The sequence below is a fragment of the Drosophila hydei genome, unplaced genomic scaffold (assembly GCF_003285905.1).
Source record: "Drosophila hydei strain 15085-1641.00,03,60 unplaced genomic scaffold, DhydRS2 tig00000001-arrow-pilon, whole genome shotgun sequence".
Taxonomy (NCBI): Eukaryota; Metazoa; Arthropoda; class Insecta; order Diptera; family Drosophilidae; genus Drosophila; species Drosophila hydei.
The window spans coordinates 9,583,674-9,598,952 of record NW_022045643.1 but is presented as its reverse complement, the minus strand read 5'-3'; the positions used below and the strand labels follow the sequence as shown (position 1 = coordinate 9,598,952).

The 15,279-nt window shown below is 41.6% G+C and overlaps 3 protein-coding genes across 3 annotated transcripts in view; 1 reads left to right on the top strand and 2 right to left on the bottom strand.

The window, feature by feature from the left end:
- The window catches only part of LOC111597220 (protein commissureless 2 homolog), a 34,674-nt gene extending 31,693 nt beyond the window's left edge, over positions 1-2,981 (bottom strand). Inside the window, exon 1 of the mRNA XM_023311802.2 lies at positions 2,416-2,981. Coding sequence (XP_023167570.2) covers positions 2,416-2,848 — 433 coding nt within the window. The 5' untranslated portion in view covers positions 2,849-2,981. The remainder of the gene's footprint in view (positions 1-2,415) is intronic.
- An 855-nt stretch (positions 2,982-3,836) lies between these two features.
- Positions 3,837-4,283, bottom strand: LOC111597305. The gene is made up of 3 exons (XM_023311929.2): positions 4,255-4,283; positions 3,989-4,198; positions 3,837-3,918 (listed from the first exon to the last, which is right to left on the bottom strand). The coding sequence occupies exons 1-3, from the start codon at positions 4,277-4,279 to the stop codon at positions 3,857-3,859; spliced, it is 297 nt and encodes a 98-aa protein (XP_023167697.1). The 5' UTR covers positions 4,280-4,283; the 3' UTR covers positions 3,837-3,856.
- LOC111597306 lies at positions 4,177-5,101 on the top strand. Its single transcript, XM_023311930.2, has 3 exons — positions 4,177-4,417; positions 4,482-4,861; positions 4,921-5,101. The coding sequence occupies exons 2-3, from the start codon at positions 4,645-4,647 to the stop codon at positions 4,986-4,988; spliced, it is 285 nt and encodes a 94-aa protein (XP_023167698.1). The 5' UTR covers positions 4,177-4,417; positions 4,482-4,644; the 3' UTR covers positions 4,989-5,101.
- Positions 5,102-15,279: the final 10,178 nt, after the last annotated feature.

The following is a 15,279-nucleotide window of genomic DNA, read 5'->3' as shown; positions in this document are numbered from 1 at the left end:
CAGATGGTATGCAGGCCGGGGGTACTCTCAGTTATTGTCTCAGCCATATCGTCGATATATAAGTAATTGGTATGTACAACTGCGCCTGCTGCTCGGCTTGCCAGTTGCTGAGAGAAATGCGGTTATGAATTCCTGAACAGAGCAACGGAATACGAGTAGGGGAAGCGGCAGTACGGGTCGGGGTTGTGGGTATTGCAATAGCTGCACAGAACTTTTATTAAAAACTTGTGCAGTATGCGAGCTGTGTCGAGTCGATGCACAGAGCGCGCTGATATATATATATATATATAATAAAATATAAAAGGCTAAATAAAATGAGAAACTTTCATAAAACATTTGTGACTTTCGCAATTTTTTATGGCTGCAACTTAAAGTTATCTCTCCCATCTCTTGGCCCCCTTGGCTTTGTCGGTATTCAGTTGGTGCTGGCTCAGGGAAGAGCGCGGCGAGTGCTAGAATTTATCGCATGACACACTAAGACGGGTCTTATGTAGTTATCGAAATGGGCCAATGCGCTCAAGTGCATATATTGAATGGGGGCGACCATCAAATCGATTACTTACGAGCTTCTCCTCCACGACGTGTTCCTGCTTTCAGCTTAGTATTTACGGCTCACGGTTCATGTTGCTAACGAAAGAGGTGTATTAAAATAACATTTCACGACTCTGTCGTTGGGGAAAACAATGTGTTCTGATTTCAAATCAATGCTGTTTTTACTGCAGCTGCTGATTACTCATCGATATATGCTTAATCGATGATCGATAAGTAGATATGTTGCAGTTCGATTGAATGTGAAAGGGAAGAAATGTTGGTTGAGTATTTATTTTGTTAACTTATATTTGAATACAATATTTTGAAGGACTTCAACTACGCTGGAGTATTTGCTAATATTAGCTCAGTTGATTATCAAAATCTGCACCCTTATAATTTCTTTTAAATATATTTTATGTTTCATTAAGGTTACTCTTAGTTCTAATTAAGATTTTACGCAGAGTTCGTAAATATGCTCACATTTCTCCATATTTTAGTTGAAATAACTTTTTGGAAATTTACATTCCAATATAAACTTATCGCTTTGTCTAGATAAAAGGCATACTTGCAGCTGCAACATTGTGGTAAGGAATGTGGCAAACCAAAGCCACTTAAAGTCAAAATTTCACAAATCTCCAGCAAACGAGTAGGCCAAATAAACAAATTTTGCGTTATCGATGCGAGAGTCTAATGACCCACTGACTGCTGACTCTTCAGCTGCGTCTGGCCTGCTACGCACACATGGACATTGGCTTAATGAAACTCAATATCTTTGAGAATTTAGTGGGCATTGTGCAATGCACAAGCTTCAACCGATAACTGCCTGAGGGGGCGGTAAGTGCGCAGAGGCGCATAAACTCAAAATGATGCCAGAAATATGGGCAATTTGTGTGTGTGGAGTCGTACGTGTGTAGCTGCCACTCGTTTACTTGGCCAAAAGCCAATTTTAGCCAAAACGCATGCCAAATTTACCAATAACAAAACGAAACGAGATACGAAAAATAGCTAAATATTTTATGATATCGATAAGGCAGGCGGGCTGGGACTACCCCACCAGAAAAACTGCAGCCAGTGCACAATTCTCAGCACTCAAAACGCAAAATACATTTGCATGGAGCTCTGCTCCGTTGCCTTTTGCTTTTTTCCAAAAGTAGTTCAGCAGTGGCAGCTGAGCGCATTGACAGCCCATACAAATGCGTTGCCATACTAAGCCCCCAGAGAAATTCACTTTGTTTAGCAATCGCACATGTGCACCGGCTATCCCCAAGAAACACAAAGTTTTGACTTTTTCAATGCAAACTGATGACTCTTAGGTAAAAACTTTGTAGCAAAACGGGCAGGTTTTATAAATACAATAGCAGCTTTTCATACTGCAACTATGGTAGACTCATGTCGAAGATATTTGGGATAGTGTAAAAAAGTGCCTTAGTTAGGTAGCCTCTACTCTAAACTATGATTATATATTGTTAAATAAAACAATACTAAATTAGTAAGGAAAGTTTAAGGGTATCTACAAGTTGTAAACAAAAAGGTTCTGCAAATAAATGTATTCAATTTAATGATTGCCTAATATTGAATGAATAATGCCTCATAAATAACAGGGTATTTGTAATTCGTTCTTTAACTTATACGCTTGCATTTTTAGGTTTTTGTTGCCATTTTGTATTTTTGAACTATGTCGTAGAGGGAGAGAGAGAGAGAGAGATAGAGAGAGGGGCGCAGGAAGTTGAGTGCGGCTTTGGCCAACGGGATGCAAAGTTTCATTGTTACTGCGGCTCTTGTTGCTCTTCTTGCTGCTGCTGTCACATTTCTCAGCAGCGCCGAAAAGTATGCCGCTGCTTTGGCATTTTCGCCGCACTAAAGCTCTCAAGCTAAGAAACTCACCTGCATGAAGTTGGCTCGGCTGGTTGCCGTTGCCGGCGCTGGCAGCGCCGCTCTCAGCGCCGCTCAGCGAGATGCTGGCGCGTTTCTTCCCCCGCCAGACACTGACACCAAAGCACTCCGCACAGCAGCAAAAGACAAAGCCCAGTATCAGCAGTATCCAGGCGGTGACCATCAGCACAATGGTCGATGTGGAACGGTAAGTGTAATTTTCCTGGTCGTACAGCACCAAAATGTCGCTACTGTGATTGTTGTTGTTGTCGTTGTTGTTGCTGCCAATGCTCACATTCATGCCGTTACTGCTGCTGTGGCTGTGAATACTTTGCAAGTCTGGTGAGTAAACGTTGTCGGCATTCGATAGCGCCGCGAAACTGCTGCCCACCACATGGAGGAGCGGTTGCATTTTGGCCAGATGCGTATATGTGTTATTTGACATTTTGGCATCAGCGTTGGCAGCAGCTGGTGCACTCCACTCAGCGACTCACACGGAACACTTAATCAATCAGTTCAGTCGATCAATTTGGCAATTTATAACAACTGCAGAGGCAATGATGAAATGTGACTTTTTTTCGACACTCGCGACAACTGTCAACTAGGCGACTGCGACTGGACGTGCAACTGGCTTATTACGAGTATCAAGAGCACCGTCTACGCTGGAACGTTGTTTGGTTTGTTTGTGTGCGTGAAAAATTAACAATACCAACAACTACAATAACAACAACAGCAACAGCAATGCTGGCAGCGACTAACGCCGCACAAAAATTTTGTTTTCGGTCGCAATCTTTATTATCACCATGTGTATTTTAGCAGATAGATCGGCGGACAAACAGACAGACGAATATACAGAGAGCCAGATAGAGGTGTGTGTGCCAAAGCGTCTGGCTTTCCTCTCTGCATCGCATCACGTTTTGTTTACATGCGAGAACGTCGACGCTCTGTTTGCTCTGTGGTAGACAAAGCGCCAGAAACAGCTGAGCTGTGGTGAATATGCAGATGTGTCTAAGCTAAGCGTGCGTGGTGAGTTAAGCTGAGTTAAGAAAGTTGCAAGTGAGTAAGTGTTTAACAGCTTTCTAGGTAGACAAAGAGAGAGAGAGAGAGAGAGAGAGAGAGAGAGTGTTGAGTGCTTAACAGATCTTGCAAGCTATGCACTTGACTGATAAGCGTCAGTGTTGAATATTGTGTGCGAATTAGTGGGGCTATAGAATATAATTGACACGCAGATACGCAGGAAAATTCCACAATTAGATATTATTCGAGTCAACAAAGTGGAAGCTGTTCTCGAACTTTCGCCAATGCTAACTATTGAACAAGTCAGGTAGATAAAATAAGGGCATTTGTTATTCTTCTTGAATATATTTTAATAACTTGTACAATGCAATACATTTCTTAGCTTATTAATTTTTACGGTAAGACACAAATATCTTCTCTCTTTTTTGTGACACGCTTATGACGTGAGTACCTTTCGCACATTGTCACAGGTTACAGATCTACATTTAACCAAAGTTACTGAAAGTAATTGAATATTGAAATATATTATTAGCTGATTAAAGTAAAACTTTTAATTTTCTGAACTTACATTCACAGGTGGCACGGTCCAGATCGCAGCGAGTAATATTCTTCCATTGGCGCCTAATTCTACGACAATTGGCATTGAAAATGTTTGTCACATCATCGTCGGGTCCTCTTCTGGGCTGATGCGAAAGACACTTTTCGGTCAGCCTCTGGCAGATCCTTTTATTCTCATTTGCTTGAACATGAATTTGCATCAGGCACAAGCAGAAGAAAGCTATGGGAAAGAATCGGTTGATATTATCCCAGAGTCGGATAGCCTCCAAAACTTACTCAACAATATCAGGACTTTTGACATGATTACTAAGTAGTGGAACTCGAGATGAACTGTAGGTAAACTAGGCTAAGCTACAAGGTATTTATAGTCGAATCGAAGATAAGGAAGTCAATTTGGGGCTTTGTTAATAACTCAGCTGTGAACCAGATGTCTTATTATGTAAGTCTGAAATTGTATGCAAAACAATGCAATTTATAATACCTTAACTTAACTTTCTTTTCAGTTCATTGAATATATTTGGGGAATATTCTTAATCAACATTGTTTGATGTGCGCTCTAAAGAACAGCTGTTCCTGACTGTCTAAAGCATCTATAGTTCGTGCTGCCTATATAAGCCAACTCGAAAGTGCAGTTGAGTACAAGTAGCTGACTATAGAGATCGCATAATGCAAATTCAAATTATTCTCGCCTTCCTCCTGATTGCCTGTTTTATGGGCATCAACTCACAGAGGACCGATTGCGATAAGATCTACAAAGCCTGTGTGTCCTGTCGCAACAGTAAGATGAACACAACTGAGCTAAATAATCTGTGCCGCAAACAGATTAGGGACGTCATCTGGAGAAATCAAACGCAATGTGATTTGCAGCGGATTTCCTGCAGAAGTAAGTTTATCACAAAAAAAATCTTATTTAAATTGTAAATAAATATATTCTCTTTCTAGATCCTTGCCAGAAATTGAACTGTCGAAACATTGCCAAAGAGGCTAAAATGCCGCCCAGGCGCACATAGTCTGGCTCCCATCTGTACGGCCTCAAGACATCATCTTAAGTAAAGAGTAAGCTGACGTAACAGGCATGTGGCATTCCGAATGCTGTTGATTTAATTAAAATAAACAATGCAATACATTTCAATATGCTTTTAATACAATTGTGTGAGTCCTCAAACTGAAGTGCTTTTTAAATACTTGTAACGGTTTAAGCTTTTATAACAGGCGCCCAACACAGACCAACACAGTCCAGCCCAAAACTCAAAACCCAAACCCACTTCAGCGCACGTCATGAACATGATTATGTACTTTATGTATGTGCAGTCAAGACAAGTGGAAGAAAGACAGAGAGAGAGAGAGAGAGAGGGAGAGGCAGAGAGAGAGAGAGAGAGTGTTAGACAGTGTGAGAGTGGCAGAGGGAGAGCGAGTGAGTGAGAAATATCAATTACAAGATATACATACCTTAAATGCTCTGTTTTTCTTACCTTTAAATATTTATGTTTCGATAATTCCATCAGAAGTTCTTCAAAATGTAACACAAAGCTCTAATCGTACTTAAGCTGTGATTGCTGATATCATAAATTGAATATTACCCCGATTCACATTCAAGTGAAAAGTTGGAACGCTGCCAGCTTGATGAGCTAGCCATTGTGCCCATTGTGCAGAGCATAATGAAATGGCTTTAAGCCGTTGCGGCTAGGTGGGGACAGCGACTGCGACTGCTGGCCAACTGCTTATATAATACATACTTGTGTATTTGAAATTGAAAATCTTTTGGCGCTGCACTTGAAAAATGCTTAGGACCGGGCCATGGATGATGAACTTTATAAAATTCTTGACCACATTTGCAGCAGCACCACCACCCTTTGAGCCATGTCTGACCAGCTGACGGCAGCTGCTTGGCTAAAGAGCGGCAGTTTGGCGGGGTGGGGGATAGAGAATTGCACTTGACTTTAGCGCCACTTGTAAGTGTAAATTTTATTTGAGCCAACCAAGTGTTATAGATGTAGCTACACATATATATACACACGGATGCATACATGTGTACATTTGGCCATGCCCTTTGTGAAGTGTTCAAGTGGCTGCGCTGGTTATTGGCAGAGGTCTGCGAGCTCTTAGGACTTCGTCCCGCCCGGCTGGGATCTGTTGCAGTTGGCGTCGTGTCGTTGACAGCTAAGTGGTGATAATCGCTTTTGAATTGAATTTGGAGCAAGTAAATTTTACACGCAGCAGACAAAGTTGAAATTCAAAAGTGCAACACACTCACACACAGATCTCTTACCCAGTCGCCAGCTGGACACTAGACAAAAGGCTTCAGTAGCTCAGTCAGAGCACAGCCTCATGGCCCATAGGACGTTGGGGGCTTTACTTTTTATTTTTGGGTGTGGCTTTGTGGCTTGGCGGAGGCGAAAACTGATTTTCCAGCTGTTGTTGCTGTTGTTGTTGTAGCTGATGTAGTTGCGGTTCCGCCCTGCTGCTGCTGTTGTTCTTGTTGTTGTTGTTGCTGCTGGCTTTGCGGTTTCTAATTTGTAAACTAGATTTGGGGCTTGGGTTAGCACCCAGCCGAGTTTGTAAGTCATTTCATCAAATTGTCTTAAATTTGTAAATTTAATTTGCTAAAAGCTGCGCGTAAAACAATAGAAAATTGAGTATAAAATATTCCCTAGAGCTTTCAAAAGGTATTTGAGGACTCATTTAATATTGAATGAAATGAGTCTACATTCTCATAGCTTTATATTTATTATGTATTGCCTTCATGGCTTATTAAAATACTATTAAAATAGTATCAAAGCTTTTAAAATTATATAAAATACATATTTGATTTTTATTAGTCTATTTCCCTCTCCCTATTTCTTTCTCTATTTTAGTTTAAGCTGCTAAGTAGATAAACGTATCGAAAACAACGTAATTTATATGATGACCATAATCTTGTAGTAACTTTTATACTCGGCTTTATTCGTTTGTGGCAGAGATTCATTTGGTTGCTTGTGCAGATTTTTAGTATAAAAGCGCATTGTGCTGCGGCAGTAAACAAGTGTCTTCGACTTATTTCTATAAATCTTGTCTGGCGCACAAATTTGCCCCGCTGCCAGCTATACCGGGAATCAGCTGCCAAGCTTGGTGCATCATTCACGTACTTGGCATTACCATAAAACCCAGACACAGACCCAGTCGCAGACACAGACTTGCTTACAGCCACTGGCACTGGCACAGGCACAGAGCCAGAGCAGCTTCGTCATCGTCAGCGAGCACGCACAGCATCAGCAGCAGCATCAGCATCGGCATCATCTTCAGCATGGTCACATTATCGTCATGCTGCTCCGCCGTCCACTTGATGCATCCTATGCCTCGCTCCAGTTGAGGAGCACTTCAAAATTTTTGACATGCGCTAGCCCCAAGATTTTGACTGCCTGTCTGTGGCTCTGTCTGTATCTCTATCTGTGTGAGTGCGATAAATTTACCAAAAAACATAATTTTTCACACGAAATTGTTTTGATTTTTCGGGATGCCATAAAAAAATTGAAATTTATCACTTCTCAACTAAGCTGCTGCGCAAGTAGAAGGCATTTAACTAAAAGGACTTTATCTAAGACCAAGTTTTAAAAAGTTTATTTTCCTTTTGTTTCAAAACTAAATTTTGTGTGTGTTTTTCAACATGCAACTTTAAATATTTGTCCTAGCCAAATACGACAAGGGATGCCTGCCCTGAGGCGGACGACACAAGCAAATCTTGATGAGCTAATCATTTTTAATTATTGCCCAATTCCCTGTTCAAAAATAATTACGAGCATGCCGCGGGGCAGCATGTTGAATAACAACATAACTAAAATCTAAATCAATTTAATGCCATTTCCTTGCCCCACCTGACTGCACGTAGCAACTGCCGCGTGCCACGTGCCAAACAACAACAATAACAATCCGGCAGTTGCCCTGCATACATTTATAGCACTCGAAGCCAAAAAATTTCATTACCAAGCTGCATGGCACGGGGCGGGGTCGGGGGCGGTGTCGCGGGCGGGGTCCTGCCCCTTGGCGGTGAGTCAATTACAGAAAGGAAGCTGTTTTGGCGCTTCCCAAACAAACAGGCGATGACGTCGTTCGCAATGGAGACAGTCGCATCGGATGAGAGTGCGACGGTTGGCGGAGGGGCCAAGGGAAGTTGTTATATAGTTGCTTAATATTTATCTAGCATCGGTAATCAGCTAACGCAGCTCTGACATGTGTCGTGGATCTTGATAAGGGGGCAACCCCAAAGAGTCCAAATCCAAATCTGAATCCAAATCAGGCCCTGTTTCGATGAGTTTTTAATAAACTGTCAGTTAATAATAAAATGTTCAGTAAATTAGATTACGCTCGATGAAAGGGTAGCTGCTGCTGCTGCTGTTAGGCTAGGGAGGTTCGATTGCAGTTCAAGAATTTTTCATATCGCTGACACATTTCAAGCGCCACGCGCTGAAACTTTTAGTTTAGGTGCTCGGCAGCAGAGCCAAGTGTGAAATTTGGCAGCTTGTTATGGGACGGACGGACAGACAGCAGAGTCGGCGGGCAGAGCGAGGAGTAGTTGGAGCGATGGCCGGACGACCCCAATCATGTAGCAGCTTGTAAAACTGCAAGCGTGAAAAGCAAATTGGAAAGTTGTTCGTGGCTGAGTTTTGAAAGGCTGTTGATTTGAGAATTCTTAAAAAAGTTGAAACAACTTGTTAACGAATTCGATTGGGCTAAGACCAGCTTTAGAGCTCTGCAGTTGCTTGATTTTTAGAAGTTTATGAAAAACTATAAGCTGTTGGAATATAATTGAACGAAAGTTTCAAAATATGAAAAGATGTTGAGGTTGAAATGGAGTAAACAAAATTGTTGCAATTATGCTGTGTATATGGATAAAGTTCCAACATATTTCGAAATCGATTATTAGATCATTTAGGGCTTCTTAAACTAATTCTCAGCAACTATTCACTTTTAGCATTCCAGTTTATTCTCTACATTGTTCTGAACTCATCGTTTAAGCCCTTACATATCTCTTTAAAGTTAATTTGGTAACCCTTCTATGAGTTATGAGGCCTTTCGGTTGAGACAATATACAATGCCGTCTAGTGGCTGACGGCAAACCCACCCATTAGGCCACCCAACCACCCGCTTGCAAGCCACCCCCATTTTGATGCCTCCCACATGCTCCCGCATGCCCACGCAAATAGCCCCAGCTCTCGCTGGGGCATAACGATGGCACGTTTTGTTGCAATCCCAATGAGGAAATGCTAATCCGCATGTAATATTCGAAAATGATATGAAAATGCCAAACCAAACAACCACCCAACGAAATTGCCGACCAAAATCCGAAATCCGAACTAGGGTTCAGGCCATGGGCGCAATGCCAACATTACTCAATGTCAACATCAAAATTGCTTTGGAATTCATGCATTCAGTGGCTCATTCCCCCATTCATTGCGCCCGTTGCGTTAAAAAACTAACGCCAAGCCCGCAGTATAGAAATTTTCATTTTGTATCTCACTGAATTTTAATGCCGCTGCAGAAAGTGCCGTAGTGCCAGGGGAATCCGGCGGATGGTTACTGCTCCGGTCCCTTAAATAGCTGCGCAGGGCGCTGATTAAAAGTGGCAACCACGATGGCCATGGGGTTGAGTTCCTTTTTGTTTTGTTTTTTTTTTTGTGTATTTCTTTTTGGTTTCGTGTTGCACAACCTTTTCCATTTCCATTTGGTTCCACGTTCACGTGGGGGTTGTCATCTAAGGCTGCTGCACTTGTTTCCTTGCCATGACCCAAGCGACCGAACATGCCGGCGAAAATTTCGTCACAGACGTTGGCGTGAAATTTCGAAACGAATTCTCTAAACAACAACAACAACAACAACACACACAACAACAAAGCTCACGAAACTCGTAGCGAATGTGTCTCATTGTAATTTTTGTAATGTTTCAGAATTTGTGTGTTGCATGGAAAGGAAGTTTGTTTTTGTTTAAAAATTATTAGAATTCAGTTGGTTGTTGTGGGGGGCGCCTGCCGGGGCTGTGGCATGGGCGGTGGTTGCACAGCAGCTGGTGCCCAGAATGTGACCGGCATTTGGCCGCAATGTGGTCGATGTTCAAGGACTTGTCTACGTAGCAGTTACTCATAAGCGGAGTCAGGGTTAAGAGGTGCCCGGGGGTGCACAGCAAATGTGTTTGCTGAATCATGTGCTCGGGGTTTTAATATTATTTTAGAGGGCCGCAAAGTGCAAATGCTAAGCGATTTGTTCGTTAAATCAAACACACATAAGGGAGTGAGATTGTTCAGCTTTATTTAACTATTTGCGAGACTTAAATTGTTATTGGACTCGCTTCACTTTTAGCTCAGATATTCAAACTAATGTTGATTTTATTGAATTATATAAGTAAATAGAAATATTAGGTTAAAGTTGTTCAAGTGCCTTTGGGCAAATGGTCACATTCAATAACTTTTCCATGCCATGCCTTAAATTCGTTATTATAATCATTTTATTTTGTTAGAGCAATAAACACTTTGCTTTTTATATGTGCTAAAATCATTAAATCTCTGTTGGGACTGAAGTTTTTCATTACAAGGACTTAAAAACAAAATGCAAACAAAACATTTTCCTGTAAAAACAAACAACAGTTGAGCTTTTCGGATACTTAAACAATTCAATGGACTGTAGTTGCCTAGCCACAGGCCAACTGCTTGTTCCTCGTGCCCCCCGTGCCCCCCGAAAAAACCAGAGTCCGGTGGCAAGCATTTGTTGTCCATAAGCTGCAAAAGCAAGCTAAAATATTTATAATGCTGTCCAACACTTGGCTGACCACAACAACGACAACAACAAAAGCAAAGGACAGCACATCGACCGCAGCACAGAAACAATAAATTGATTTTGTATCTTTGAGAACAAGTGCAGGATATAAAAGCGAAAAGCGAATGTGGCCAGGGCAGAGCAGCAGTTAAAGCAGTTTGAAATTGTATGCAGAATGTTGCAATACACGCCCCGATAATTATGAAATTTGAACTGAAAACGAACCCAATAAACGAAGCCACAAGAATTCCAAAGAAAGCAAAACAATTTATGGTGGAACACGCCCTCGGAACTTTAGAAACGCGACTCTTAGCTGCACAACGCCCAGCGAGACTGAAAGAAATGGAATACGAAACAGAAACAGAAACAGAAACAAAAACAAAAGACGTGGGCGTGCCGGTCAAACCGTGCAGGCAGGCAACAGACGCTTGAGAACGAAGGATATAAAAGGACAACAACATATGCGAAAGGGATAATAATTCACAACAAACAATGGACCTGACCATATAATAATAATTCAGGCGCGCCAGATGAACCAAAGCTGACCGCATTATGGGCATAGTTTTTCTGTTGGGCATTAGTCTCTCGCATAGGGGATTGCATGCACTTGTCCTGCACAAAGGATTCAGGATTCTGGATTCAGGACTGTGGGACACTCTCGTCCGCTAACGATGCGACACGCGCGCAGCAGGACAACGTTTGATGTGAGGCGACGCGACTCGACAATGTCCTCTGCGAGCCAAAAATTGACATTTAATGAGCCCGAGAATGCGACCCAGCTCCACTGCTCGTCCAGAGCTCGTCCTCGTATCTGGTTTATGTAATCGCATAAATCGTGTTGCCAGCAGGAGAGCTGCATGCCATCAGTCCTTCGGGCTTGTGCAACACCTTTTGTTATCATTCAAAGCACTTGTTTTCCCTCTGGCCAAGTAAGGCTAGCGGCATCTCTCTCTCTCTCTCCCTCCCTCTTTCTCTCTCTCTCTCTGTCTTTGTTGCTGTTCGGCCATTTGGCAAATATTACAGGGTTAGCTGTATTGTCTCTGCGAGTTTCTGTCTGTGTGTGCGTGTGTTTGTGTCTGGATTTTCGATTAGCTCACATATCAAAATGCTACGTTAATTGTTTTCAAGTTCGTGGCTTGTCAACAGCACACGTAGCCGCAGCACCGATTTTCGAGTCAATTTATCTGTCTAGCCGGCGATTTAATGGTTTTGTTTTATATACAGTGCCCGATAGAGACAGATATGAAGGTTGACATTGTCTGCGATCACAGCGATGTCTGTGTTGAGCTACTTTGAAATTATGCTTAAGCTGACTTTATATACTGAAAAGGCATTTGGTAGATGATCTAGTGTAAGACATCCACTAAATAGCTATATCATATATCTGTGCTGCAACATGAACTTGTAGAGAATTAATGATGTTATTATTGATAATTATCCATCTATCTGCTGTTAAAGATCTACCAACAAAATGAATAATTTTGCATCAAGGTTGCATGCTGCATGCTTGTCTTGGCTGCTTTTAGCTGAATGAATATTAACTGATATTCAAACTCTGAATAAATACTCTTCCTTTAAGAATAATAGTTAGAAATCTCTATGAAATCTCTATAACTAAATATAAAAGGACAGAATAAATTCTTAAATTAAATTAAATTCTCTGTATTATTCTTAGCTCAAAAACTTTGCCCACTTTTGCAGATCTCATTCTAAACTTATTTATTATTTTCTGAATACTTTAATTTAAGTATAAACAAATGTTCATAAAGCCTGAGGGTCTTGTTTATTAGTTGTCATATGTAAGCAATTCAAAAGCAACTAGCGCTGTAACTTTTCAAGCATGTCCACTTATTGTGTTAGCTGAACTTTCGGGCCAATAAAGTGACACATTTGCCAGTTGCTAATTGCAAGCCATAAATTAAGCCCAGCCAAGCCAAGCCAAGCCCAAAGGGGCGTTGTCTGGGTCCGACATATAGATAAGCTCGGGCAATAGGCTACGGGGGACTGTCAAAAACTTTAGATTGCATTAAGCTGCGAGGCGGTAGGCGCAACTATTTCAGGAAATGGAGTTGGCTGTTTAATATGCGGCATGCAACTATGCAGGACGTGTAGGAAATCGTAGACAAAGCTGCAAAATATTAATTATGACAGATCTCGCTTTGAGCGTGTGTGTGTAAGCCCTGCTCAAAGTACCACAGTCAGGGCGAATGCCGTTGGCCAAATTTGCATTTATATTAAAAACAAACAACAAACCGGGCAGCAGCAAGTCTGAAGCTGAAAGCCCGTACGATGACAGGCGCCAACGACTTGCGGCATAATCAAAGACACGTCACCAACAGGCTATGACCAATTTGCAGCCATTGCCCCCAACCCGCAATTGCCATATAACTATAGCCCAAAAACTGATTTGCGAATATTTGGACAACGTCGATGGCTGCGGTCGCAACTTTAATTATGTCTCATATATCAGTTTGCTCTGCTGGCTTTCCGGTTAGTTGGGGGCGGTAAGCATAAAAATAATTTCGTTTTGATTGCAATTACAAAAGCCCCGCACCACCCAGCCACCCCAACGCGGCGGCAAGTGCACTTGAGGGTTGCTTGCCACTGTTTTGGGCTTTTACGTCTGAGTCACAAGTGTTGCCAATTGTTTGTAACTGTTTTGTTCGTGCAGCAACCCCAAAGTATGGCATCCAGTATGCTATGGCTCAGCAAACTACAAGTCCTCCTCGCCATCTCTCGACCCCCCACCACCAGCCGTAGAAAATTATTAGATTTTATTGCACGCAACATTTCGAAATGAAATGAAAAATGTTTTGATGCGATTTATTGTCAGACGTCTCTGTCATACTCTGTGGCTCGTTTTTAATATTTCCAAGTGGCTTTTGTGGCCAAAATTGTGACTGCCATTCGCCATGGACCAGCTGGTAACCCTCGAAAGGGTTTCCCAAAAAAATGCAACCGGGCGTAAATGTTTTCGAAACAAAATTAGTTTGGGGATTTGCATTTGAATATAGTTCAGCTACTCCATATAGAAAGTTGTCAAATAAAAGTTGATAGCCTGCCAGTCTGCCGGCCGGCCGGCTGGCCGTCTGTTAGGGATTGAAATCTGTTTGCCATTTGCATATGTAATAAGTAAAAGGACGCACTCAACAGTCTGGACAACTGATGGATATGATAATCAGGCGCTTATGACAATCACAAAACGATAAGGGCCACAGTCTCAAATAATAATAAATACAGAACATTGGCTCTTGCATAACTGATTTCTGAAACGATGGCAATCTCTGAAGATGCTTGACTGAACTAGAGATAAAGCGATTAAGGATTATTTGTATAGCCAAAATGCGACTGAAAGTCGAAATTGATGAGCATCGAATGCTGGCAATAAGAATACAAATTAATTTTTATTTGCAAAGAATTTTTATTGTGAACACGCAATGACAGCAAAATATTATGCAACTGTCAATATATATATTTATATATATAAATAGTTTGTAATACCTGAAACAATTGGTGGAAGAAGACGCTTCCCAGTTCGATTAAGTTTATTTATTCTTGATCAGAAAGACGAGCTGATATAAATTATATACATAAATATATATTGAATGTTACTTATTTAAGTAATAACAATTTTTTATTTTTCTCTGATGTACCTTAATATACTTCTCTATATTATTTGCATATCACCTTATCTTACTTAAAGATTGAATGCAAAGTGTACCTTCTACCTTCTTCTTGATTAAGCTGTAGTATTTCTATATAACAATTATACTGTATAAAGTTCTATCACTGAGTATCATACTTTAGTTATCTATATGCTTTTGCCTTGTAGATTTGATGTGTTTTACTGAATATAGAAATCTATAGTTCTGACTCTCTGCAGAATCTAACATATTAGGTTCATATCTCAAATACCTTCTACCCTGTGTGGTCACTTGAAGTATTTAGCTTAGCTCTTAGCGCATTCCTACTAAGCTGTACCCAAGTGCTCTTACCTAGACGCGTCCTTTGTTGCTTCTTTCATACACTTATCGAGAAGTCTGAGGCAGATACTTTAAAAACCATTCAACACGCGCCTTGTTAGCATAAAGGGAACGCACCTAACAATCGTCTCAAATGAACTACTCTTCGCTATAATTCCCATTCAGAGCTGGGGAACAGTTGGCTAGGGCATTAGGTTACACAACTCAAACAGATGCCGGGACACTGGTTTGGACGCTCGATTCTGTACGCTCGCAGTCTCGGGCATTGGGGACGGGGCATTTAGCGCATCCTAACAACTGCTACATGACACCATATTATTAAATTAAATGCAGACACGCGTACCACAAGCTGTCCATTGGCCACCTAAATCGTACCTTTGTGTGCAGCGTCTGTGGCAACAGATGGAAAAGCAAGCGTTAGGTGCAAGTCGAGGCCAAAGCCCGTTGACCATTAATTTTTCAGCTAAATGGTGGCTGGTGGTCGGTGGTCGGAGGTCGGTGGTCGGTGGTCGGTGGTCGCTGGTCAGCTCTCACC

Bases quoted from the DNA above. Each gene is read 5' to 3' on its own strand.
- LOC111597305 (XM_023311929.2), bottom strand. From the start codon at position 4,279: ATGTCAAAAGTCCTGATATTGTTGA. The intron at 4,199-4,254 runs GTAAGTTTTGGA...TCTTTCCCATAG, and splicing joins AAAAGTCCTGATATTGTTGA to CTTTCTTCTGCTTGTGCCTG. The intron at 3,919-3,988 runs GTAAGTTCAGAA...AATTACTTTCAG, and splicing joins GGACCGTGCCACCTGTGAAT to TAACTTTGGTTAAATGTAGA.
- LOC111597306 (XM_023311930.2), top strand. From the start codon at position 4,645: ATGCAAATTCAAATTATTCTCGCCTTCCTCCTGATTGCCTGTTTTATG. The intron at 4,862-4,920 runs GTAAGTTTATCA...TTCTCTTTCTAG, and splicing joins GCAGCGGATTTCCTGCAGAA to ATCCTTGCCAGAAATTGAAC.